Source organism: Nyctereutes procyonoides, unplaced genomic scaffold, assembly GCF_905146905.1.
Source record: "Nyctereutes procyonoides isolate TBG_1078 unplaced genomic scaffold, NYPRO_anot_genome, whole genome shotgun sequence".
NCBI classification, from domain to species: domain Eukaryota; kingdom Metazoa; phylum Chordata; class Mammalia; order Carnivora; family Canidae; genus Nyctereutes; species Nyctereutes procyonoides.
In genome coordinates, this window is record NW_026575131.1 from 46229842 (window position 1) to 46254559 (window position 24718).

Sequence of the window (24718 nt, forward strand, 5' to 3'; positions counted from 1 at the left end):
CTGTGAGCCAGTGGCAGGAGATGTGCCGTCTGGCCCTGGCTGCTGTCACCTTGACAAACATCCTGCCTGACTTGGCTTCCTCTGTGAGCCCTACTCTGAGGAGATGTGCTTTGGGAGCATGCCAGGGTTTTAAGCCCTAGAGGTCATGCAGGGTGTGATGGCAGGCACCGTAGTCTAAGGTCCAAAGGAGCTGAGCGAGGGTGACAGACTCCCCCAGTGACTGTGTCGGGCAAGTGCACCAGGCAGGAGGAAGCAGCTAGCCACGGAGGTGCTGTAGCTGTGTACTTACCTCTGGGTCCTTCTCCCAGGTGTTGTCTACTTTTCTTTCTCCGCTTCTTGTCACCTGGCCTTCCTCTCCTTTCCATGTTGCTCTGTTTAGTTTTCTCTGCTTTTTAAAGATTTGCCCCTTTTTTGTTTTGACTTTCCCCTTCCCTCTTTCAGGTCTTCATGCTCTTCTATTTTCATTCTGTCTTGGTGGTGTTCTCTGCACTTTCGCTTCTTTATATGCTCGCAGGTGTTGGCATCCCCCAGAGAAGCTGACCGTAATCTTGGCATTATTTTTAACCTGAAGTGAGTCTCTTTATGCCACAGCAGTATGCAAGTGTTAGGCTGGTTCAGATCCAGTGACTATAACTGGAAGAAACCCACCTCCATCAGTTTTATTCATTACAAAAAAATCACAGGACAGCATTCAAAGACTTTTAAAACAAACATGGTATTCCCACTTCTTATTCAGTCCTCGCTTTCCCCATCTCTCTTGTCTTTAGTGGTTTCTGTGCCTGTTCTTCTATACGATTAAGCATAATTGGGTATTCTTTACTTTGCTCACTAAGTCGACAGGCTTATGTACTGCTATTTTCCCTTCACGTGGCAAAACATCCAAAAGTGTAAGCCTTTAGAGCTGACATTTTAGTGGCTACTTAATTCCTCCCCCAGCTGACATCTCCCCTGGGGGACAGCTCGCTAAGGTCAGGAAGAGAGGCTGTGGACAGGTGCAAAGTGTGAGAGTTTGGCCGCCAACCAGGCCACATCCAGACATGGCTTCAGTGAGCCACATGACCCTAGAGTGGGTGGTTCCCTTTTCTAAACTGTGATATCTTGGGGATCTGATGGCTGGAATGTGGAGTGTCTTCTGTGCTGAGCTGAGGACTTTGAACTTCTGGCCTGCCACAGTAGGAGTGGTCACTAGCCAGCTGTCTCCCAACAGGAACCAGTCAGTGTGTATCCCTTGGTGGCTGGTGGAGGACGGGATGGGTGGGGATGAGATATGGGGCAGGGAAACCAGTCTGAAGCTTGCCTGTCTAGTGATTCGTGATGACATGCAGAAACTCCTGTTTGGATTCTGGAACCAGAGGACAGTCTCAGTGGATAGGGTGTCTTTGCCCTCTGAGCTCCTGGGTACATTGAAATCCCTTCATTTGGTGACTGGAAGTTATCTCGGCTGCTCCTGCTCCCTGAGTGCCAAGTTGTTTGTATAGGAATTAGGACTTGAGAAAGAGCATTAGTGTTTCCTCTTCCCAGACAGAGTAAGTATGAGATCTTTGTCTAAAAACAAGCTGACCTGGGTGGCTCAGTGGTTGAGTGTCTGCCTTTGGCTCAGGTTGTGATCCCGGGGGTCCTGGGATTGAGTCTTGCATTGGGCTCCTTTTGGGGAGCCTGCTTCTCCCTCTGCCTATGTCTGCCTTTCTCTCTCTCTGTCTCTCATGAATAAATAAATAAAATCTTTTTGTTTTAAAGATTTATTTATTCATGAGAGACATAGGCAGAGGGAGAAGCAGGCTTCCTGCAGGAAGCCTGATGCGGGACTTAATCCTGGATCCCTTGAGCCATAAGCAGACACTCAACTGCTGAGCCACCCAAGTGTTCCAGTAAATAAAAACTTAAAAATAAATAAATAAAAACAAGCTGCAGTCTGTGTAGGGAGGACCTTCAAAGTGCCTACATTTTGATTTTCACGATTGTACATTTTGGTAACGGCACTTTGAGGGGATGACACTTTTTTTTAGGGTGGGGCATGTCCACTTTTTGACCAGTGTCTGTCGTTTTGTTTACAGATTCCCACTGGAAATCCATTATATGAATCTTATTACAAGCAGGTAAGTTTCACTGGTGTTTTTTTGGATTGAATTAGAGAGGACCTATCTTGGCAGGCACAAATCTTAATAGAAGCCCGGTTTAGTCCCTTTCTATCCTCCCAAGTTATCAGCCAGTAGCCAGTGGGCTATGCGCTGCTTTATCTGTTGTCCGTTTGCTGAGGTCTTGTCTCAAGAGTTGTCTCCTATTCTAGGTAGACCCGGCATACACAGGGCGAGTTGGGGCGAGTGAAGCTGCGCTTTTTCTAAAGAAGTCTGGACTCTCAGACATTATCCTTGGGAAGGTACGTGAAGATGGATAATGACTTCTCTTCTGAGGCCACCCTCAGGGCTCCCCTGGCAGGCAAAGACCAGACTTCTCTTCAAGGGGATGTGCCTCCTGGGGAGTGGGCTGGTCACTGTGAGCCTGGCAGGCTGTCACTGGTGGGTATTCCACTTACTTCTTGGGCAGCAGACAAGAGGCCTGAGTGCTTTGGGGATCTTGACAGCTTATGGGTTTATTTTGGCTTTGGAGCCAAGTGGACCTGGGTATTCTCTAGGTTTTGCCACTGACTAGCTGTGTGCCCATGGGGAGCAGGCAGGTCATTCATCTGTTCCAAATTTGCCTCCTCACCCAAAGCTCAGGAGTAACCATTCCAGCTGACTTGTAAGTCTCAGACACAGGGGCATCAGTTCCGGTTCTGTGAATAAATGGGCAGTGATTGGCAGTTGTACTTATGAGCACTTTTGTGTTTCCACAGATATGGGATTTGGCCGACCCAGAAGGTAAAGGGTTCTTGGACAAACAGGTATATATATATATATATATATATACACACACACATATACATACATACACACCATAAACACGGCAAGTGGAGAGGCTTGAGTCAGAACCCCACAGGCTGGGTCACCTCTGCTCTTCCTTCCTTGTTACTGCCGCAGACAAGTATTACTAGACATAAGTGCGGCCATCAGACTATTAAAATTGGAAGGTTTCATTTTGAAATAAAGGTTTTTTGAAAACATTTGGAGGGAGCCATCTTTCGTGGTTAGCAGATCTTTTAATATTTTGTGTGCTTACAAGTGATGAAAATGTTTTCAAAATGTTCTATTTTGAAATAAGACTCATGGAAATTGCAAAAATAGTTCAGAGAGTTCCGGTGTATCCTTCCTCCGCTCCCCACAGCGAGAGCTGCTTACGTCACCATAGTGTGATGCTCAGATCCTGGAGTGGTACTAAACTAGAGGCCTTGCTCAGAGCTGATTAGTTCTACATGCAATTTTTGGTGTTCTTTGGTGTGTATAGTTCTGTGTAATTTTATCAGTTGCACAGACTCATGTAATTGCCATCAAAGGATATAGAACTGCCTGGCCCCCAGAAGAATCTCTTGTGTTGCCCCATGGCAGTCACACCCTAACCCCTGGCACCCCACTGGTTCTTTCTCCATCATGACTTTGTCATTTTGAGAATGTTCTGTAAATGGAAGTTTATGGCATTTACAAATGACTTTAAGTGGTCGTATTTTAATTCTGTTCAGTCTTTCCCTAAACTAAATCCCAAGGGAATGTTGTTCCGTTGTCCTACTGTCCATGATCTGATCCATTGGGAAAGCACTATCAGCTCTTTCTCCCTTCCTTGAGATTTGCACTGTATGTCTGCATGTTGAAAGATTCTGAGCGTCCTTGTGGGCAAGAAACCTGTTAATTTTGTCTGATGCAGTTCCTAGAAACTTTCTTACATCCCCTTTTCTGCATATGCCACCTGGGCATTCTGTGGACACCGGTCTGAGAAGGGCTGGTTTAGTGTTTATCTCTTTGAGGAGGTTTTTAAAACTGTACTTGTGTTTACAGCTTTAAAACAGTTCATGTTCTCAGGCTATTTGATCAATTTAAAAAATTAGATGATGCTGCCTGAGTTCACTAAGACTGTGGCATGGCCAGTTCTGGGTTAGGAGGAGGCAAGGAGGAGCAAAGGTCCCTGATGGCCTAGTTCAGGTCCTTTGTCCCTATATGGGAATGAGGTCCACATTAGGCCACAGAGGGCAGGTGGGAGAGGCTATCTCCAGCAAGCCAGGGGGATCATAGCGAATTGTGCGTTATCAGTTCCCTAACAACTGTATCTGTTTCAAACCATTTTTTAAAAAGTCAACACATATTTGACTCATCATTTATTTATAATCTTAAACTTTAGTTTGTTACTTAATCTAACATTTTCCTAAATGTTGGGAGCTTGTTATTGCCTAAAATGTATTTATTTGAGGGGTGCCTGGCTGGCTCAGTCAGTAGAGCATGTGACTCTTGATCTCATGGTGGTGAGTTCAAGCTCCACATTGGGCATAAAGCTTACTTAAAAAATAATAAAGGTATAAAAAATACATTTATTTAAAATTTTACGGTGTTCAGAGTGTGGTGGACTAAGTCCACTTGGCAGGCATATTCATTTAAACAGTGCTCCCAGGGGGAAATCTGTTCAACTTGACCCTCAAGTGACTTTTGCACATTCAGTCTTTCTTGCTGCAGTGAAGAGAAATCCCTCTCTCCTGAAACCCACGACTGTAGACAGCTCTCCTCCATTATCGCCAGCCAGCTGTTGTTCACACCTCTCCCTCTTTTGGATTTGCAGGGTTTCTATGTTGCGCTGAGACTAGTGGCCTGTGCACAGAGTGGCCACGAAGTTACCTTGAGCAATCTGAATCTGAACATGCCGCCACCTAAATTCGTACGTATTGAAATCCTTCAGTTCATGCTCTTCTACTATCATCATCAATCTGTATTCTCTCTTTCTTTAATAGAGGTGGAATTTATATAACCTAAAATTCACCATTTTATTTTTTTTAAAGATTTAAAAAAGCTTATTCATGAGAGACAGAGACATAGGCAGAGGGAGAAGGAGGCTTCCTGTGGGGAGCCTGATGTGGGTCTTGATCCCAGGACCCTGGAATTACAACCTGAGCCAAAGACAGATGCTCAACCATGAGCCACCCAGGGCCCTAAAATTCACCATCTTAAAGTGAACAACTTAGTGACATTTAGTCCACTGACAGTGTTTTACAACCATCACTTATCTCTAGTTCCAGAATATTTTTATCACCCCAAAAGGAAACCTTTTACCCATTGAGTAATCAGTCACTCATGGGTCCCCCTCCTCTGGCCGCTGGTGGCCACTCGTCTCTCTGTGGATCTACCTGTTGTGGGCATTTCTGGAATCCTAGATCTGGCTGCTGTCACTCAGCATAATGTTTCCAGGGATCATCTGCCCTGTAGCAAGTGTTGGTGCTTGGTTCCTTTTCATTGCTGAGTCGGATTGCATTGTATGGCCCATCCATCCCTCTGTTGGTGGACGTGATAACTTGTGTTCCGGGATTTGTTGGCATACCTGTCTCTTCAGTTCTCTTGGGTCTCTACCTCGGTGGGTAATTGCTGGGGCATATAGTGATTCTGTGTTTAACTTTTTGAGATCTTTCCCCATTTTGAAAGCACTTTGAAATGTGTGTCCTTTTTTTTTTTTTTTTTTTTTAAGATTTTATTTGAGAGAGAGAGAGAGTGAGCGCACAAGCAGGAGTGGGAGGGGAAGAAGGAGAGGGAGAAGCAGATTCCCTCCTGAGCAGGGAGCCTGATGTGGGGCTTGATCCCAGGACCCTGAGATCATGACCTGAGCCCAAGGCAGTCACTTAACCAACTGAGTCACCCTGAAACGTGTGTCCTTTGCACAGACACATTCTCTGTAGTTGAATTCTGTGTCATCCACAGCAGAGTATTTCTCTTCCTTTACAGCATGACACCAGCAGCCCTCTGATGGTCACGCCGCCATCTGCAGAGGCCCATTGGGCTGTGAGGGTAAGTGACCCCCGGGCAATGCCCCTCAGGCATCCCTTTACGTGCAGTTGTATCAGCCATTTGTGGTGTTCAAAACGTTGGATGGGATGATTGTTCTGTTTCAGAGTGAGTCTGCCATAGAATTTAACCAAGACACTCTTTCAGATTAAAATCTTCTGAAATGGCCGTGACATTTTTGGGTGTTGCCCTGCTAAGGCCATTAGCTGAGTTTCAGGCAATGGATTCTTAAAATTTTACAGTTAATATTTTGCATTTTTAGGTCATGTTATGTGGTTTTTGCTGCCTGGGTTGGTTAATCAGGATAGAACGAGCAGTTGTGAGAATTTGCAAGTGTGAAGACATCTAAGATGTCTTTGTAACTCTCGCTCTTATTTCTAGCCAGTTTGGGTGTTGCTATTCATTCCTTTCTGATGCTCTCATTGCTTTTTGAAAAGCTTCTTTCAGTACCTGAGGGGACTGTCTCCATGTCCCATGTCTTTCTAGAAGCAGCAAAAAGAGGCAAGAGTGGTAACCTCTAATAGGTACAGAATTAGCTCTAAAGGAAATATGTGTGGGACGTGGAGACGGTGCCCTAGAGCCTGAGACCTCCTCACTCCCCACTTGTAAGGGGATTGTAACATTTCCTCACTTTTATTTGGCTTAAATACTAACCTTAATAACAGCCTTGCTATAAAATAAAGATGTCCCTCCACCCCCACCCCATATCAAGTACACTTGTCCTGTTTTTACACAATTTTTCTGTCCTGTCCTTTGAAGGGTTTGGACAAGGGGAGGTTTGTGTAGGCATAGGGCAGAAGGAGGCCTCTTCTGACCCAGGAATTGGGGAAGTGACCTCTGGGAGCAGCTGAGCACTTTGCCAGCAGCAGTCACAGTACCAAAGGATGTTCCTTCTTTGTAGTCTGCAGGGCACCTACTCTGAAAAGGAGCTGCTTTGTTGTGGAAAATGAAGCCAGAATTGCCTTGAGCTGTCCTGGCCCCTTTCCTGCAGGGCTGTGTTGAGGCCTCATGAGAAGGGCTGGCTCCAGAGGAGGCTGTGAGGCCTCACAAGCACGGGAGGCTGGGCAGGAAAGGTGCCGTTACAGGAGTAGACTGTTTTCAAGAGAGATTCAGCTGTTTTGATCAGATAAACATTGACAGAGCTGAAGTGCCAAGTGTTCTCTTCCGTTGGGAGAGCTCCTGGGCTGCTCAAAGCAGTGAAGTATGTGGGCACGATTCTAGACACTCAAGGTGGACACAGGGTGCTCGCCTTCTCAGTGCTCCCAGTGCCTCGCCTATGCAGTGTCTGCTCATGCGCTCCCTTCTGTTTTCTAGTTTTCTTTTTAATTGTGGTAAAGTGTAGGTGACATGAAGTTCATGAACATCTTAACCATTTTTTTTTTTTAAAGATTTGTTTGTTTATTTGAGAGAGAGTGAGAGGGTGCATACATGTGTGAGGGAGGTTAGGGGCAGGGAGAGGGAAAGATAATCCTGAGCAGACTCCATGCTGAGCAGGGAGCCCAATGCAGTACTCTCTCCCAGCACCCTGAGATCATGATCTGAGCCAAAACCCAGTTGGACGCTCAACTGATTGAGCCACCCAGGTGCCCCCACCATCTTGATCATTTTTAAGCATATAGTTCAGTAGTGTTAGGTACATTCATACTGTTGTGCAGCCATCTTCACTGTTCCTCTCCAGAACTTTCTCATTACTGCAGACTGAAACTCTGTCCCCATTAAACACTGACTCCTCCCCTCCCCACTCCACCTCCTGGCGCCTAGAGGAGAATGTGACTCCTCTGGGGACCTCATAGAAGTGGAATCCTACAGTACCTGTCCTTTGCTGTCTGGCTTATTTCAGTCAGCATTATTTTCTCAGGATTCTTCCATGTTGTAGCCTGGATCAGAATCTCCTTTGTTTTTGAGGCTGAAGAATATTCCATTGTGTGGATGCACCACATTTAGGTTATCTGTTCTGTCGATGGATGCTTTTGAGGGTTTCTTAATGCTCTCAGGGGCCCCAGCTCATGGGCTGAGTGGGTGGTGAGGGCTCTCTAACCCCTGGGTTCAGTCCCTGTGGGTTTCATTTCCGGAGGAGGGCAGACTGCAGGCCCCTGCCCAGACCCACCTCACTGATGGCCCCTTTGACATGTGTGGCCATGTGCTATTAGTCCTGCCCAGGGCTCTCTGTTTACGAGGAGCTTTTATAATTTATTTATTTATTTATTTTTTTTACTGTAAGAGGACTTCCTGTGCTTAAAGTTGATTTTTATAATTGGTTGCTTAAGTCTTGGTTTATTTTTATATTTGGTTCTTGAGCTCTTTTAGTCCTGTAGGTTGATATCCAGATTTAGTTGTTTGTCTTAAAGAATGAAAGCCCATTCACACTATGACCTTTCTTGTCCTAGTGAGCTCCTAGGAGGGAGGTAGGGTGATCTTTGTCTCCCAGGCGGCCCCTATGGTGGAGAGCAAGGCTTAGAGCCAGGTCCTGTCCCTCCATTGACCTTGGTCTCCAGATTCGTAGTTTCAGTGAGCTATTTCCTTCAGGGAAGATGTTTACTCTGGAACTGCCGTAAGACCATCCTGTGCTTTTAGGCGAGCCCAGGGGTGGGTCCTCGCCTGTTTTCTTTTTTCTTTTCTTTTCTTTTCTTTTCTTTTCTTTTCTTTTCTTTTCTTTTCTTTTCTTTTCTTTTCTTTTCTTTTCTTTTCTTTTCTTTCTTTTCTTTTCTTTTCTTTTCTTTTCTTTTCTTTTCTTTTCTTTTCTCTTTTCTTTTCTTTCTCTTCTCTTCTCTTCTCTTCTCTTCTCTTCTCTTCTCTTCTCTTCTCTTCTCTTCTTTTTCTTTTCTTTTCTTTCTCACAACAGACTCAGAGAGAGAGAGAGACAGAGAGACAGAGACACAGGGAGAGGGAGAAGCAGGCTCCATGCAGGGAGCCCGACATGGGACTTGATCCCAGGTCTCCAGGATCACACCCCGGACTGAGGACGGCGCTAAACCGCTGGGCCACCGGGGCTGCCCTCCTTGCCTGTTTTCATTCAGTTTCGGGTCAGAGCTCATTTTGGACTCTCCCACAGTTTTTGTTTTTTTTTTTACTTACTCAGGCTATTCTTTTCCAACTAGGTGGAAGAAAAGGCAAAATTCGATGGAATTTTTGAAAGCCTCTTACCCATCAATGGGTTGCTCTCTGGAGACAAAGTCAAGCCAGTCCTCATGAACTCAAAGCTGCCTCTTGATGTCCTGGGCCGGGTGAGTGATTCTCTCACATCCGACACTGCTGCTGACTGCCGTCTGCCCCATGCATGGTTCCCACGCACACATATGAGGCTTTACACAAGGCCATGCACCATTGGAGGCTTTGTTAGAGCTGATGTTCATGAAGAACTTGCTATGGTCAAGTTGGCTTAGGGCTTTATGGATGTGGCTCACAGATGCTCCCTGGGCTGTGGGAAGATGCTGGTGTGGGCCCATTACACACTTAGGGAGGCAGCCTCAGAAGTGAACTCGCTGCCTGGGGCCTAGAGACAGGCAGAAATGAGATTTGAACCCACACCCAGGATTTCCGCATCTCCGTGTGCTCCTGGGGAAAAGTATGGGAGTATATGTCCAGAACTTTTTTTCTTTTTTTAAAGACTTATTTATTTATTTTAGAGAGATGGGACATGAGGGAGAGGGAGAAAGAATCTCAAGCAGACTCTGCGCCAAGCATGGAGCCCAACACAGGACTCAGTCAGACCTAAGCCCAAACCAAGAGTTGGATGCTCAACTGACTGCACTATCTAGGCACCCCTCTTTTCTCTTTTTAATTACCTTTTTTTTTCTATCTGGGAGCTCAAGTTAAAGGTACTTTAAAATCTGCTGTAAGCTTAGAAGAAATTTTGCACGTTCTCTTAAAAGAAAGCCCTTAGTTTTGTTCCTATTAAATGCAAGTTCTTTTTAGTTACAGCTTTCTATTCCAGACTGTCTTCCCTCCAATGAGGTTTGCATCATGGCCCCGTGTGTTTGCTCTGTGACAAAGCTCAGTTCCACAGGCGTCTATACTGAGTTCCCTGCTCTTCACCAAGAAGGGATGGGTGTTGTCATCTGTCTGGATTGGATTACAGCGATGTGGCAGGCACAAACCCAGAGCAGGGAACTGAGCATAGTCTCTGCTGCCTTAGGCGATACCTGTAGGTCTAGCTTACGACATTTGGGACGACCTTTGGGAAAGATGCAAATTCCTGTCCCTTGGTTTCTGTTTGAGTATGACTTGTGGACACTGGCCCATTTGAAAGGACCCGAGTAGAGCCCATCTTAATACTTTGTTTTGAAGGAAGGCTGCTAAGAAAGGCAATCTCTCAAGTCCCTTTGTTTCCTCTGGGCTGTGGCATGGTATAGGTGGAGATCTGTGATGGGGACCAAGAGTCTTTACAAGGCATGAGTTTTAATTGCAGCAAGATGGGGTGACCCAGTCCTGCTCATTGTGTGCATTCATTTGGCAGTCCTTGCTAAATACCTGACAACTGGATATAATCATTCTATAGAGCCAAATTACAAACAAGACAGAATGATGGGGGTAAAGGTAGCTTCATTACAAAGGGAGATGTGGCTAGGAAGGGTGTGTTCTGCAGATCACCTGCCCTGGCTCCAGGTCTTGTGGCATAGGAGTCGCTTCTCATCTGCTGGGCTTTCTCCTTCCCTCCTTTTCTGCACACACCAGCCTTATGTGCACCCATTCAGGCATGTACACATGCATCCATATCCATATCCATGCACCCATCCATGCCCTTATCCATATCCATGCACACATGCATTCATAACCATGCACCCATTCACCTGTGCACCTGTCCATCTAGGCATGTGTGCACCCATATTCACGTACCCATTTAACTCTACACCTATCTGTAATATGTGCATCAGTGTACTCGTGCATTCATGCATCTATGCATCTGTCCATTCATCCATCCACTAACCATCCATTCAGCCATTCAGGAAGTTTGGAGTCTGCTCTCGGTCAGGCCTTGTGCTGGGCACCGGGAAGATGAAGATGAAATTAGAAATTAGTCCAAGGGGTCAAAGAGATAAATAATGGTTAAGATTGTGATATTTATTTATTGAGGTCTTACTATATGCCAATCCCATTAGAACACTTTGCATGAATGAAGTCCTTCAGGACTTGCAGCCGCCCTGTTATGAATGGTATCACTTCCATCTTCTAGATGAGGAAAAGTGGGCTTTCAGAGTGGCTAATAAGCCTCCTGGGGTCTCATGGAGAGGGGAATAGGACCTAGGTGGTCCCCAGAGCCCTCATTGTTTCCTGGTGACCCCCTACTGCCCATTGCCTCCCTGATAATTGTGATTCTGCCCAGTGGGGACAGTGGCAGAGAGGAAGCATACAGGGCAGGCAGGGAGGGCTGCCTAGAATAGGCCCTTCAGGGTTGTGTCCTCCAGAGTGAAGAGATGAGTGGCTGATGACAGGATGAGGAGGCCAGGCACATAGTGGCATGAGCAGAGGCATGCAGGGGAGGGCTGGTGTTCTTACCACGTACTTCCTCCCCTGGAGGATGTTGAGCCGTGTCTGGAGACAGTTCTGGTGGTCCCACATGGAGCAGGTGTTGTTGGCATCAGGTGGGTGGAGGCCTGGGATGCTGTTCAACACCATGCAGTGCCAGGTTAGCCCCACCACAGACACCGATATGGTCCCGAATGGCAGTGGTGCTGAGATGCAGAGGCCCTGGGCGGGGAGAGACGTGGAGTCAGGAAGTCTCATTCTCATCCAAGTTCCCCCAGGCAAGTGCCATATCTTTGGAAAAGTTACTCTTCCCGTACCCCTGCTTCCTGCATTGAAACCAGAGGCATAAAGCATTCAGCCTGATGTAGAACACCTCCCAAAGGCCATCTATATGCTTGAAGGGACTGCGAGCAATTTGGGCTCCCTAGAGAGTGAAGTGGATGGAGTCCCTGGAAGCTGGGATGTGGTACAAGGACCTGTATAGGCCACAGGAGGTTCCATGTGCCAGTCTAGGGGACAGGCTTAGAGTGCATTCTAGAACAGTCCCCTTGTAACCCTAGGGAAAGGATCGGAGGCAAAGAAGCCAACTGGAGGCTGTGGCCTTTGTGGAGTATTGGAGAGGCCCAAGTCAAAGATGGTGGCAGGGCTGGGGAGGGGTACTTGCGTGGGAGAAATGTCCCTGGGCTGATGTTGCTCATGATTGACTGAGAGGGTAACCAGTGTATGAAATACCACCATGTTTGGATGCTAAGGGGTCTGCTTGGTTCTAGGTACTGGTGCCATACCCAGTGTTGTCCGAGTCGAACAGGCCTGCTGGTTTGAGTTGGGGCTGACTTGGGTCAGGAAGTTAGTGCTTTGATTGTGCTTTAGAAAAAAAATCTGGCACCTGACCTTTGGCCCAGTATAGAAACTCTTACCTGCCAGCCTCATCTTCAAAGTGTGAGGTGGGCCATGCATCCTCAGTGGCACCTGCCTCATCATCCACCAGTGGGAGAGGAGAGGAGACTTGGCGGACCTCAGCTCAGCACAGTGTGAAAGGGGGGGGGGGCAGTTTGTGTTGGAGCAACACCTGTGCCAAAACCAAACCATCTTTTCTGTCCAAGAATTCCTTATAAGACGGTAAAAAAAAACAAGGTGGACCTGGTTATTATTATGATTGTACGTTAGAGAAAATGAACATAATGTTAACGGAAAGGATCTTGGAATTAACAATACTTCCTCAGCTGGTGGTTTTTCAGACAACCCACCGACTGGTTCTTAAATGTATTTTGATTGCCTTGTCGTAGCCCTGGTATGCCCAGAGCACTCAGAATCTGAGTTCTGGCAGGCATGCTTCCTTCCCCAGTAAGCCTTGCTTTCTTTCCCTTGCAGGTCTGGGACCTCAGTGACATCGACAAGGATGGGCACCTGGACAGAGATGAGTTTGCTGTGGTAGGGCCCTGCTGTGACTCTCTTTTCCCACCCTACTGAGGAAGGAAATGTATAGTTCATGTGGGATTTCTGGAGTCTTTTTTTTTTTAATCTGATTTTTAAAAATCAGATAAAAATTGATATATTTTGGATTTAAAGAAAAGTGGCAGTTAATACAGAGAATTCTTTGGAATACCCTTCAGTAAAATTCCCCAGTGGTATTATTTTACCACATTGCTTTATCTGCTTCCTCCTTCCCTCTCTCGCCATACATATGTATGTATACACACCTAAAATTTTCCTTCGGGCCGTTTTGGAGTAAGTTACAGACACCATACTGGTTTGTCCCAGAATACTTCAGTGTGTATTTCCTAAAACCAGGAAATTCTCTTACATACCCAGCGTCCAATTCAAAATCAGGAAATAAACATAGACAGTGTCTATCTAATAATTATAGTATCTGTTGTGTGTCTTGTCATATAGCTTCCATATTAATATGTCCTTATGTATTGTCTAAGAATATGACTCAGACTGTACCACTTTCCCCAAACATTCTTTGCAGCTAAGAAGTTCCAGCCTCCTTTGTTACATTCCACAGTCTCTTTCCTATCCTCTAATCTGGAGCAACAGCTCTATTTATCTCTGTGTCTCATGGGCCTGTGGGCATTTTGAAGAGTGTAGGCCAGCAGTTTGTGGAGTGTCCCTTAGCTTGGGGATATCAGCTGTTTCCTCTGACGATCCAGGTCATGCCCTTGTGTGGGGCAGGACTCCACTGAGGTGATGCTTGTTACTCTTGGGGTCTGTGCCATTGACAGGACCTGTGCTATCTTCTTGCCCCGTTGTCGACATGGTGTCCACCTTGATTGTGGTCGGTGGAGGCTGCAGGTTTCTCCCTGCAGAGTTACTCTCTTCCTGTGACTCTGTGTCTTGTGGGAGACACTTGGAAATTGGACACTTCATTACTCTTCCACCTCTCACCCACTAGTTCTCATGTCCTCCCAGGACTCTCACCTGATTGAAGATTATGGTGGTTGCCAGACAAGTTTCTAATTCTGGCACTTTTTGCACATTTTTAGTTAGCCTTCTACTATAAGGAATTTGTGTCATAGTGGACTCATGGCTGTATCCTCTGTTCCACGGTTTATAATCTTTTAGTTGTGTGATTTACTCTGCCCATGTAGAGCTCCTCCCAGCTGCCTCCTTTGTCCTTTGGTCCCATTCCATCATTGTCAGAGCACTTGGCTTCCTTTTGGCATGGTGAGATGGCTGATGGCTCCTTCTGTATATTTCCTGCCCCGACCCTGTTTCTCCTGGGAGCCCTGGTTCCATGTAGTGGAGAATGGTGTTAGAAACCAGGATGTGGGCTCTGGGGTGCTCAGTGCTCCTGGGATAATCCACTGCTTCCAGGACCTCTCAGTAGACAGAGTTGGGAGTAGGTGTACATGTAGACGTACCCAGCAGTTGCTCCAAGGCACCACCGTCTATTTTCAGGTCTGCTTATGTCCAACCCTGGTACTCCTGCCCTCTTCTCCTTTTAATGGCAGTGATGTCTGTGTGTTGATCGGGGCTCTCCTGTACTGTAGGCTGCCTTCCCATGCAGCTGCTCCCTTCACACCCTTCCAGCTCCCCACCCCCTTCCTCTTCCGTGACCTAGCGGCCATGCTCAGGTCCTCACATGCCAGCCCTCCTCACCCTGGGCCTGTGTCATTCTGTCTCCTCTTCTTCCTCTCTTCCCTCCACCTCACATCTTTGACCTTTTCCATTCATGAGATTTATTCACTCACCTTGTTCCCTTGAATCTCAAAGGAGAACAAAGTAGCTTTTTGTAGTTAAGGGCAATATGTTTTAATTTTTTAAAAAAGATTTATTTATTTCTTTATTAGCATGAATGAGTGGGCAAAAGCAGGGGGAGGGGCAGAGGGAGAAGGAGAGCAAGAATCACAAGCAGACTGCAGTGAGACCTCACAACCCTGAGATCACAACCTGAGCTGAAATCAGGGTTGGGTACTTAACTCACTGAGCCATTCCAGGTATCCCTGTGTTTTTTTTTTTTTTTTTTATTGTGGTAAAATATATAGAACATAAAATTTATCATCATAGCCATTTTTTAAAAAATTTTATTTATTTATTAGAGAGAGCACATGAATGGGGATGGGGCAGAGGTAGAGGGAGAATCAGACTCCCTGCTAAAGCAGGGAGCCTGACATGGGGCTCGATCCCAGGACCCTGGGATCATGACCTGAGCTGAAGGCCAACACCCAACTGACAGCTGCCTAGGCACCCTGCCATTTTCAAGTGTGTGGTTCAGTGGCATACTTTTATGTAGCTGTGCAGCTGTCACCACCTCCCATCTCCAAGATCCTTCATCCTGCAAAACTGAAACTCTTTCTCCATTGAATACTAGCTTCCTTGTCTTCTAGTCTCTCGTTATTTAGTTTTTATATTTCCAGTGACCACACTTGTCTTAAGGTGCTTGTTTCATTGAACTGCTCTTGGGGTGATTTCCGGGAATGGGATGACTGGCCTAGAGTGAACCTGGGAATGTGCCCCTCTCTGCACGGCCTTAGGAGCCCCAAGTTTCCATTATTGTTTTGTTTGTATCATTTCCCATCATTTCAGCTGAGATTTATGTTGTTCTGTAAATGGATCTTATAATTGTGTCATTTGGGTTTCTTTTCATCACTTGCTGGGTTTTTAACATTCTATAGCATTTTTAAGTGATGGTAAATTTTACTTATGTTAGTGATCTGGTCTAAATGCAGATAGCACCTCAAGGAATATTTTTAAGTGGGAAGGGTTAGAATTTTGATTTTGTCCTTTTTTTTTTTTTTTTTTTTTTTTTTTGAGAGCGAGGTCTGGGGGAGAAGGAGAGAGAGAATCTTAAGCAGGCTCTATGCCCACCACAGAGCCAGACATGGGGCTTGATCTCAGGACCCTGAGGTCATGACCTGAACTGAAATCAATACTGACTGAGCCACCCAAGGACTCTTGGTGTAACAAAGGGTTTTGTTAAGCTTGAAAACAGACTTAAATCTTTGTTTTAGACAAAGTTTCTTTTCTTTGCCTGTCTGAAACAGGAAGTAAGCACAGTTCTCAGTGTATCTTTAGACTTCAAATTCTAGCACTTGGGGAGTCATCAGCCCTGGAGCTGTGTGGTGAAGGGACATGTGTGGAGTCTGGCACGATTGAATTCCTTTTGTGCTTGTGTTGGTCTTATGTGATTAAACACATCCTGGAAAAATGATGCATTGGAAGAGAATGCATCAGTAAAGGTTTATTTTTTACTTTGTTCCGCTTAGAAGTGGCCTCAAAAAGAGCAGTCATTGTCACAGCATCACAGTCCCAGAAAAAGCTTCCCTCTCCCTGCCACGGCCTGTGCCTGGCCACCTGAACGTTATTTATTCTCTTTCGCACTCGCAGGCGATGCACTTGGTGTACCGAGCCCTTGAGAAGGAGCCTGTGCCCTCTGTCCTGCCCCCATCCCTCATCCCACCTTCTAAGAGGAAGAAGACGGTGTTCCCAGGCGCTGTGCCCGTCTTGCCTGCCAGCCCCCCGCCAAAAGACAGCCTCCGCTCCACGCCTTCCCACGGCAGCGTCAGCAGCCTGAACAGCACGGGAAGCTTGTCTCCCAAGCACAGCATCAAGCAAACACAGGTATGGTGCCCTCTGCATGCGTGGCTGCTTCTCGGAGCAGCCGTGTGTACTTGCAGAGTCCCAGCCAGATGTTCCTTGGGAGCAAGTAATTTGTGACTCCAGAAAGGTAACATTTGTGATTGTGTTTTTTCAAATGATATTTATGGTTGGCACCTTAGTACCATAGACTCGCTGACTGTAACGAACATTTATTTCTTCCAGAAAACCTAGAGGCTAGGAAGTCCCAAGATCCAGGCACAGGCAGATTCGGTATCTGATGAGAGCCTGATTCTGGGTTCACAAATTGAGTTTCCTCGCTGTCTTCAGGTGGTAGAAAGGACGAGGGAGCTCTCTGGGGTTCCCTTATGAGGGGAATGATCATATTCATGGAACTCCAACCTCATGAAGTAATCACCTTCCGAAGGCCTCACTTCCCAATACCATCACATTGGGATTAGGGTTTTAACAGGAATTCTTGGGTGAGAGGCGGGGGTGGGTGGCACAAACATTGAGTCTATAGCTACAGGGATTTGGAGTTAAGTTTCTCATTCCTTTGCAAACAAATGCCATCCTTCCTCAGACACACTTAGTTTGCTCTACCCTTTGGGCTCTCTATTCCTTCTGCCTCAGGCAGCACCTCTGCTGGGCTGGTGCTTTCCCAGATTGTACCCAGCACTTTGCCTCTGCTCACAGGGCATCTTATCCAGGGGCTTTGGTGTGATCATAGCCAGTGTGCCCTGGGCTCTTTCCACCCTGCATTCTAGATTTCCCATGCCTGGCCTGTTTTGTTGTTAATTATGTATTATCTGTCTCTTTCTCCTACTCCCCTCCCGCTTAGCTTCATGAGAGCAGAGTTAGTTCTTGGTTGTAATGTCAGTGTCAGAACAACCCAGATACTTTGATGCTCAGTATAGATGTTGAATATCACAGGAGCAAGGGAGACATCTATGTCTTGTTAAGAAGACAGTGTGGGGGCTCTGACTCCCAGCGGGCAGCATCTTATATTTCAAAAAGACATTTCTTGTTCTGGCAAATGTAGCACACCATAAAGGGATCTTTTATAAAAAGGTGCCTTTGAGATTATCTAAAACATGCAAGAATGTGACCATGAGTTACATCCTGAGTCATGCCTTGCTTTCTGCCTTATTTGTGGTTTCAAAGGGAAAGCAGTGCAGGTGACATGAAGAGGGCCAGCCAGCACTGCCATGCAAATTCAGATATGAACCATAAAAGTGGAAATGAGAAACCATCTTGGTCTCAGCCTATCAGTAAGTGACACTGTTGGCTAGGAATGGCTGTGGCATTCACTTAGGCCCCCCGTTACTTTTGGCGAGCCCCCACAGATACTTCCTCAACTGGAGCAAGTGTCTTTGTGCTCTTGTTAGGATTGCAAAATGTACTTCAGCAACAACCATCAGGAAAATTTTAAAAACTAAAATTTATTACTCACAGGTCCTGCAGAGTGTACATCACACCCAGGGCCACCACAGCAAAGCCAGGGGTAGAGAGAGCGCGAGCTCAGGCATAGGGCTCTACCTTTTTGGGGTCGAGGATGGGGGCCTAGGGTTTCTTGGGTTCGCTCTTTACTGGTGAATTTAAAACATAAGAGTGGAAATGAAAGCATGGAAAGGGAAAAGTGGGGTCACTCAGGCCATTTATCTAGGACACCCTGGGTTTCCCAGGGAACCGTCTTGGGCTGGCCTGGTTCTTTCCCTAGTCGTGTGGTTGGTAATGTGTTTACTCAGGATGACTGTTTTTGAAATGGGTGCCTCAGCAATCAAAAGCGTAATGACAGGCATTTAAATTACAATAAAAAATGAATTGTCAGATACTTAATGCTTCAGAAACACAGGATCAGATGATGATTCTGTTATGCATGACATATTTTTGAAGTTAAACATTCTACTTGGTGTTGGTGGGGAAGTGAGTGGCTCATTTTCAGGAGCTCGCCACACCATAGAGCAAGAGTCCTCTCTGAGAGGGTCAAGGTGGTTTGGTCGGGGGGCTAACATAGCCCCTGTCACTGCCCCAGCTGGGCAGAGGGGCAGAGGTGACAGGGCTTTCCCTCAGGTTGGTGAGTATCTATTAATAAGTCCCATGTCCAGATGGTCCAGTCTGGGCATCTTCACCAGCTCAGCAGCTCACCAGCCGTGCCTGGCACGTCCTGGGGATGTCGCGGTGACTGTGGGACTGGCCTCTGTGCTTCTTGGAGAGATAGATGATAACCATATCAATAAACCAAGGAAGGTCAGGTAACTATGAAAAGCAGAACAGGGCCTGGCCTGGAAGCACTGGGGCGAGGAGAGGGCTGTGCTCCTACAGATGGGGTCAGCTAGAAGGTCACTAAGGAGATGATACCTGAGCTGACACCTGAATGACAAAAAGTCATCAGAGGACTAGTCTGTGTCAAGACTCTCAAGTGGTAACCTCTAGAAACAGGAAGAAGGGTGGGATGGAGTCAGAGAGGGGGCCAAGACTGATAACTTAGACCTGCACAAGCTGTTTTCCAAGACAAGCAGCACCTATGTCTGCAAAATTCTTGCTGAAAGTTCTTACTAAGTACTGCAGGTTAGGTTAGTGGTGACAGGTTTAACTGACAAGGAGGCAAGTGGGGCCAGAGTTGCTAACAGGTGCAGGTTGACCAGCCTTGTAACTCCTGTCCATGGTGATCTGGTGGCTCTCTCCAGACCCTGGGAGCATGCTGCTGATTACAACCAGACTTATGTTACCAGGGTGGGTGGGGGTGGGAAGAAATGGGTGCTTTCCCGCCCCAAGGATGGGGACAGCTGTTAGAATCACAGATGTGAGAGCAAGCAGTTCCGGGGACCCACAGTCACCATGGTGTCCCCTCCCTCACTTCTCTCCCCGCCAGGCAGGAGCCACCAGGTACTGTCCTCCTGCCAGCTGTGGGGTGCAGCTCCTCCTAGCTACTAGGCTCTGTTGCTCTTTATTGGGGGGGACCTGTGGCTGCTAAGCCAGCCTTAAACCCAGCCTGTTCTGGGAGACCAGCTCTGAGGAGAAGGCTGTCCCATGTTGGATTTGTAGCCATGTAGGCTTCAGAGTGTTGCTGCTGACATACTCTGAGACCCAGAAATCAGGCAGCAAGCTCATTTTGTTTGCAGGTTAACTGTTAAGTTAATCATGGTCAACCATGATTCTTGTCATCCCAGGGTTGTAATCTCTTGGGAATTGTGGATCACAGAAACCAGCGTCTCCCTCAACTTATAGCTTGTCTGACCCGCTGTTACAGCCTTCTCAGGTTTCTTGGCATTTGAGGTTTAGCTTACTCTAGTTACTGGGTGTAAAGACAGCAAGCATCTTCTTCATTAGAGATCTTTTACGTGTATCTTTACGTCTACTCTGGGGTAACTTACAAAAATTCATGTAATGCAACAAGCAAAGTGCAAGTCTCTCTTGTTATCTGAACTGCTGCCTGAGCCCTTGCTGTTTGAATTTGGTCCATAAATTCTGATAAAGCCTTGCTGGACTAAATCATTTTCCCTATCCAGAATCCTGAAATTGAAATAATATGGGTACCATGGTGTCCGTTGCTTCCCACCCTTGCTTTTGGATTCCCAGTGCTCCCGTCAGGATCACGCTGGATTTGGATAGCGAGGGAGACCTGTTCAGAAAAAGCAGATGAGGAAAAACATCCCTAGAAAAAGGAGCAGAGGCACTGTGGATCTTGGTTCAATGAGCATGCTAAAGGTCAGAGGTGATGCGTCCAGAATTAGCAGTTGAAGGGGCCCGATCTTCCTGAATTAGGAGGTGCGTGGTCCCCGGTAGACCCTTGGTGGCATTTGCCCTCTCATGTAGACCTGAGCAGGCAGCGTGAGGGGTCACACGTGTAGCAGGGGCCAAGCCCCACAGCTGCCAAAATAGCACCACACGAGGCTCTCAGATTCTCTTACTTCCATCTGCCAGAGCAGTGTCGAGGGTGGTGGGGCCCTTGTGGGTGGATGGCATGCTCGCTCGGGGCCCAGATTCCCCCACCAGCGCGCAGGGACCCTGGGTTCCTGCCCATCTAGCAGACACCATTTTCATGTCCGCCTCATTGGTTGCCCATCAGTGCTGGGTGTGTGCCAACACCTCATGGGGAGATTGCTGTGTCACAGAGAACTGAGTCAGGGCAAAGGATGGAATCCGCACAGAATCCCAGATGGTGGGCATCAAGGATAACTCTGGCAGCTGCAGAGCTGTGTTTGCAGGCAGAAGACAAGAGGACCAGAAATCCTGGCATGGGAGTGGGGCTGGCTGGTTGTCAGGAGACTGTCCTTCTAACATGGGCCGTCAGGAGGGTCTTGCCTTGCACACTTGGAGCCCTTCTCTGGAAGGAGGTCATCAGCTTCCCTTCGAGCCCCCTTCACCTGCTGGATCTTTACCTCCATCTAAATATAAGGAGGAGGAGATGCTGCAATGGGCTGGGAGAGACTCACCTTGGCTGCTGGGTGAGGCTGACTGAGTGGTGTTCACTACTCTCAGCCTCAGTTTCCCCACTCAGAACAGGGCTCCTGTCTGCCCTGTTGGTTCATGGAGCCGTGCTACCCACAAGCACTCAGTAGTCCTCCCATCAGGAACACATGGAAGTGCTTTAATAGCACATGTTTATGGTGACGAGAAGCTCAAGACCAACTATTTTGAAACCCTTTCAGCCAACAGTGAGCTGGGTGGTGCCAGTTGCAGATAAGATGCGATTTGACGAGATATTCCTGAAGACCGACCTGGACCTAGATGGCTATGTGAGTGGCCAGGAGGTGAAGGAGATCTTCATGCACTCAGGCCTCACCCAGAACCTTCTAGCACACATATGGTAAGGACGGGTAGCTGGACATCTGTGTGTATGGGCCTCCTGTGGAGAGGCAGTGACTGAGGGTAGCTCCGAGGGCCCCGAGGAAGTGAGGCTGGTGCTGAAGGAAAGCAGGCGGCCATCAGAGTGCGGTAGTCAGGGCCACCTCTCCAGCCCCGCAGCAGGCCTCCAGATCTGCCTGGTTGGGTAAGGGCTGGATGAGGTATAAGCGTGAAGGCCCTTTCCCTGTTCCTAGGCATGGCAGCTCTCTCTCCACCTGTTTGGACCCTTTAGAGAGCTCTAGGGAGATATGCTTGAGTGGCTGGAGCAAGTTCTTGCTGTTGATTATGCTGGTTCTAGCAGGAGGTGCAGGCCTTTGCCACAGCCAGTTGGGGTGCACTCACCTGGCCCTGCCCCTGTATGGGGGCGGTGTGCAGTATAATTCCAGCAGCTCCTGGGAGACCCTGTGGTCAGTGACTTGGCTCCCATCAGGAGGCTGAGCAGTCAACAAGACTCTGGTCCATGCCTCAGGGCCAGTCAGGGAGCCGTCCTCACCCCCACTTTCCTGCAGGGTAGACCAGAGCAATCTTCACGGTGCTGGGAGGCCTCTTTTTGTAACTGGCCAGTGGGGAAAGTCACTTTCTGACTTTGTCTTCGGGACTTAGCAGGGCTTCACTTGGGAGTCAAGGAGAGAATTTCCATATAATTCTGGAGAGGTGAACCCCTCCAAAGAAGAGCAGTGAAATTTCGCATGTTAGTAGGTTGGGAAAATAACTGTCCTCGGCAGCCATTCATAGACGTCCACATTGTGAGGGGGGGGGAGTCCCCAACCTGAAAAAACACGCTGTTATCCTTTCTCTTCAGAAGGAATGTATGACGCACAGAGTTAATCATGAAACAGCTTGGGGAGGCTGATGGCTTCTGACAGGTCAGGAGCAATCATTCTCTGGCCCTTCAACTCCAGTGCCCACTTTGAGAAGCCAATGAAATGCATTGTCCACTTTATCACCTTGAAGTGGATATGCATGCGATCAACGGTAGTGATGCAGCACCCTGATCATAGTGTAGGGACATCCTCTCAACCTGTAAGTGGTACAGCAACAGAGAAATGGCACAGTGAAATCATGAAATATACTTGGATTCAAAGAAAGAATGCAGAAAGCATTGTGTATAAAGAGCAAAGGGAAGGGGCACCTGGTTGGCTTAATGGTTGAGTGTCTGCCTTCGGCTCAGGTCATGATCCTAGGGTCCTGGGATTGAGTCTGACATCGGGCTCCCCACAGGGAGCCTGCTTCTCCCTCTGCCTGTGTCTCTGTCTCTCTGTGTCTCTCAATAAATAAATAAAATCCAAAAGAAAAAAAAAAGCAGAGGAAAAAGGCAGAGCTGAGCAAGCTCTAAGCTCTAGAATAATTGCTGGGAAAGTAAAACGAAAGTCTCAGTTTGTCTGCAGGTACTAGGAGCTAGAGAGCCATAACTGAAATCCAGATAACATGCCCGGAGGGCTGGCCGGGGGGGGGGGGTGTTGTGCGCACAGCCCTGGAGCCAGGGTGTGCATTTGAGCTGTCATGGGTGGAGGCTGGCCAGGCACCTGGCATGCGGACCTCAGCGCCCATGCTCCTTTAGAGATAGGGAGCAAGAGAGGGCCTAAAAGAAGAGGCCTTGGCCCAGGAGTAGCTGTGGGCTGGGTGTGCGACAGAACTGGCCCTGATGTGCAGAATCCGCACATCTCGCCCTCAAACTGCAACAAGAATGAAGATGTTTCTGTATTTTTAATTTTCAAAAACATTTTAGAAAAAGATCGTTTATTTCTTTATTTGAGAGAATGCGAGCATAAGCAGAGGGAGTGGCAGAGGGAGAAGCAAACCTCCCCACTGAGCAGGGAGCCTGATGTAGGGCTGGGTCCCCGGACCCTGAGATCCTGACCCCGAGCCAAAGGCAGACACTTAACTAACTGAGCCACCCAGGCGTCCCTGAAGAGACTTTTAAAGCAGCCTTTATCAGTGATATTCAGTGGGGTCTCTGCCTCCCCTTGGCTCTATTCATTGGCTGTTTGGGCCCGAGTCTGTTTACCATTCCTGGCTCTCTTCTCCTATGAGTTAGAGAGTGGCGTCATTGTTCTGCAGTCACTATGAGTAGTGGGAAGTGAGACCCTCTTGAGTGGCCAGAATGAGACAGTTTTGTAGACCTGGAGGCCTTGTCCAACCACTTGAAGCTTTCCTTCCCATAATGGCCAGCTCCTTGGTTACTGGGCTGGTTGCAGAGCTGCTCTCTCAGGCTTTGCAGGAGTTCTGCGTGCTGCTGGTTTACATGCTGCCTTGCCAGTCAGCCAGGATGCCAGAAGGCCAAGTGAGCAGGGACACCTTAGCAGTGAGGGACTGTCCTGTGCGACATGGTCAGGTGTGGCTTTCTGGGGCCCATCTCCTCATGATGACAATCCAAAATGCTGCTGCTATCATCCCCATTAAAAGCCAGCAGCTCAGGCTGCTCACATAACCCAGGCTACAGGGCTGTGGCTAAAGACCCAAGGGTGCACAGTTGGGCCCAACATCTGTGTCCGTCAGAACGGCTGCTCCATCCTGGACCATTGCAGTTCTCCATGTACAGGCCATAGAGAGTTGGTGGCATTTCTGATTATTGCCAGTGAGATCTTCCCAGAGGGCTGCCACCTTGGCCTATGAGGTGGGGTTTGGTGGTTCTCCAGCCAGGTGAGGCCCCCCTTCCTGTCCTGACAACCCCCTCCTTAACTAGCCGCGGGGCAGGGTGCTTGGGTGGGGGGGTGTTGGGATTGCTGTCGGGGTGTTCAGTAGAAAAGAAATTGCTGCTGTGCCCCATTGTTTGTATTGTCACTGTTCATTTCTTAAAAGGATGGGTTCTGTGATTTGTACTTACCATGCAGGGCCGAATTCTTGTCTCCGATGTGTAATTAGCATCTGCACGTTTCTCCCAGGGCCCTGGCCGATACGAGGCAAACAGGAAAGTTAAGTAAAGACCAATTTGCATTAGCTATGTACTTCATTCAGCAGAAGGTCAGTAAAGGCATCGACCCCCCTCAAGTCCTGTCGCCGGACATGGTCCCGCCCTCTGAGAGAGGCACTCCCATCCCGGTGAGTACTGCTGGCCACAACCCCATCATGTTTGTGTGGTTTCCCGCGGCCTGCCACCAGGTGGCGGCAGTGGCCCGTGTGAGCAGACCAGTGCCCTGCTTTCCTTGGCTGCTTTCACCAGGGGCCCAGGGGTGGGTCTGGGGGGGGTGTCTGGGCCACTGGGAGTGTTCCAGACTGGATGCTGGCCCTTTGGCTACTGTGAATTGGAGATACTATGATTCTATCCTTCATACTAAGACCTACTAGGACCTGCTGGGTGGTAAGGTCAGCTTGTCAATTTTTTTTTTTTTTTGGTCAAACTTTTTTTAAAATATTTTATTTTTAAGTAATCTCTGAACCCCATGTAGGGCTGGAGATCCAGAGTCACGTGCTCTACCAGTTGAGCCAGCCAAGCACCCCTTAGTTTGTCA

At 47.7% G+C, this 24718-nt stretch overlaps 1 protein-coding gene across 10 annotated transcripts in view; it reads left to right on the forward strand.

The window, feature by feature from the left end:
• The window catches only part of EPS15L1 (epidermal growth factor receptor pathway substrate 15 like 1), a 97164-nt gene that overhangs the window by 22832 nt on the left and 49614 nt on the right, over positions 1–24718 (forward strand). For all 10 annotated transcript variants that reach the window (XR_008666807.1, XM_055342888.1, XM_055342889.1 and 7 more), the window contains exons 2-11: positions 2055–2096; positions 2288–2377; positions 2834–2881; positions 4699–4794; positions 5850–5912; positions 9008–9133; positions 12747–12806; positions 16206–16439; positions 21071–21228; positions 24152–24308. Coding sequence is in view for 9 of the 10 variants with exons in the window: in XM_055342888.1 (XP_055198863.1) it covers positions 2055–2096; positions 2288–2377; positions 2834–2881; positions 4699–4794; positions 5850–5912; positions 9008–9133; positions 12747–12806; positions 16206–16439; positions 21071–21228; positions 24152–24308 (1074 nt within the window). In the remaining variant the exon portion in view is untranslated. The remainder of the gene's footprint in view (positions 1–2054; positions 2097–2287; positions 2378–2833; positions 2882–4698; positions 4795–5849; positions 5913–9007; positions 9134–12746; positions 12807–16205; positions 16440–21070; positions 21229–24151; positions 24309–24718) is intronic.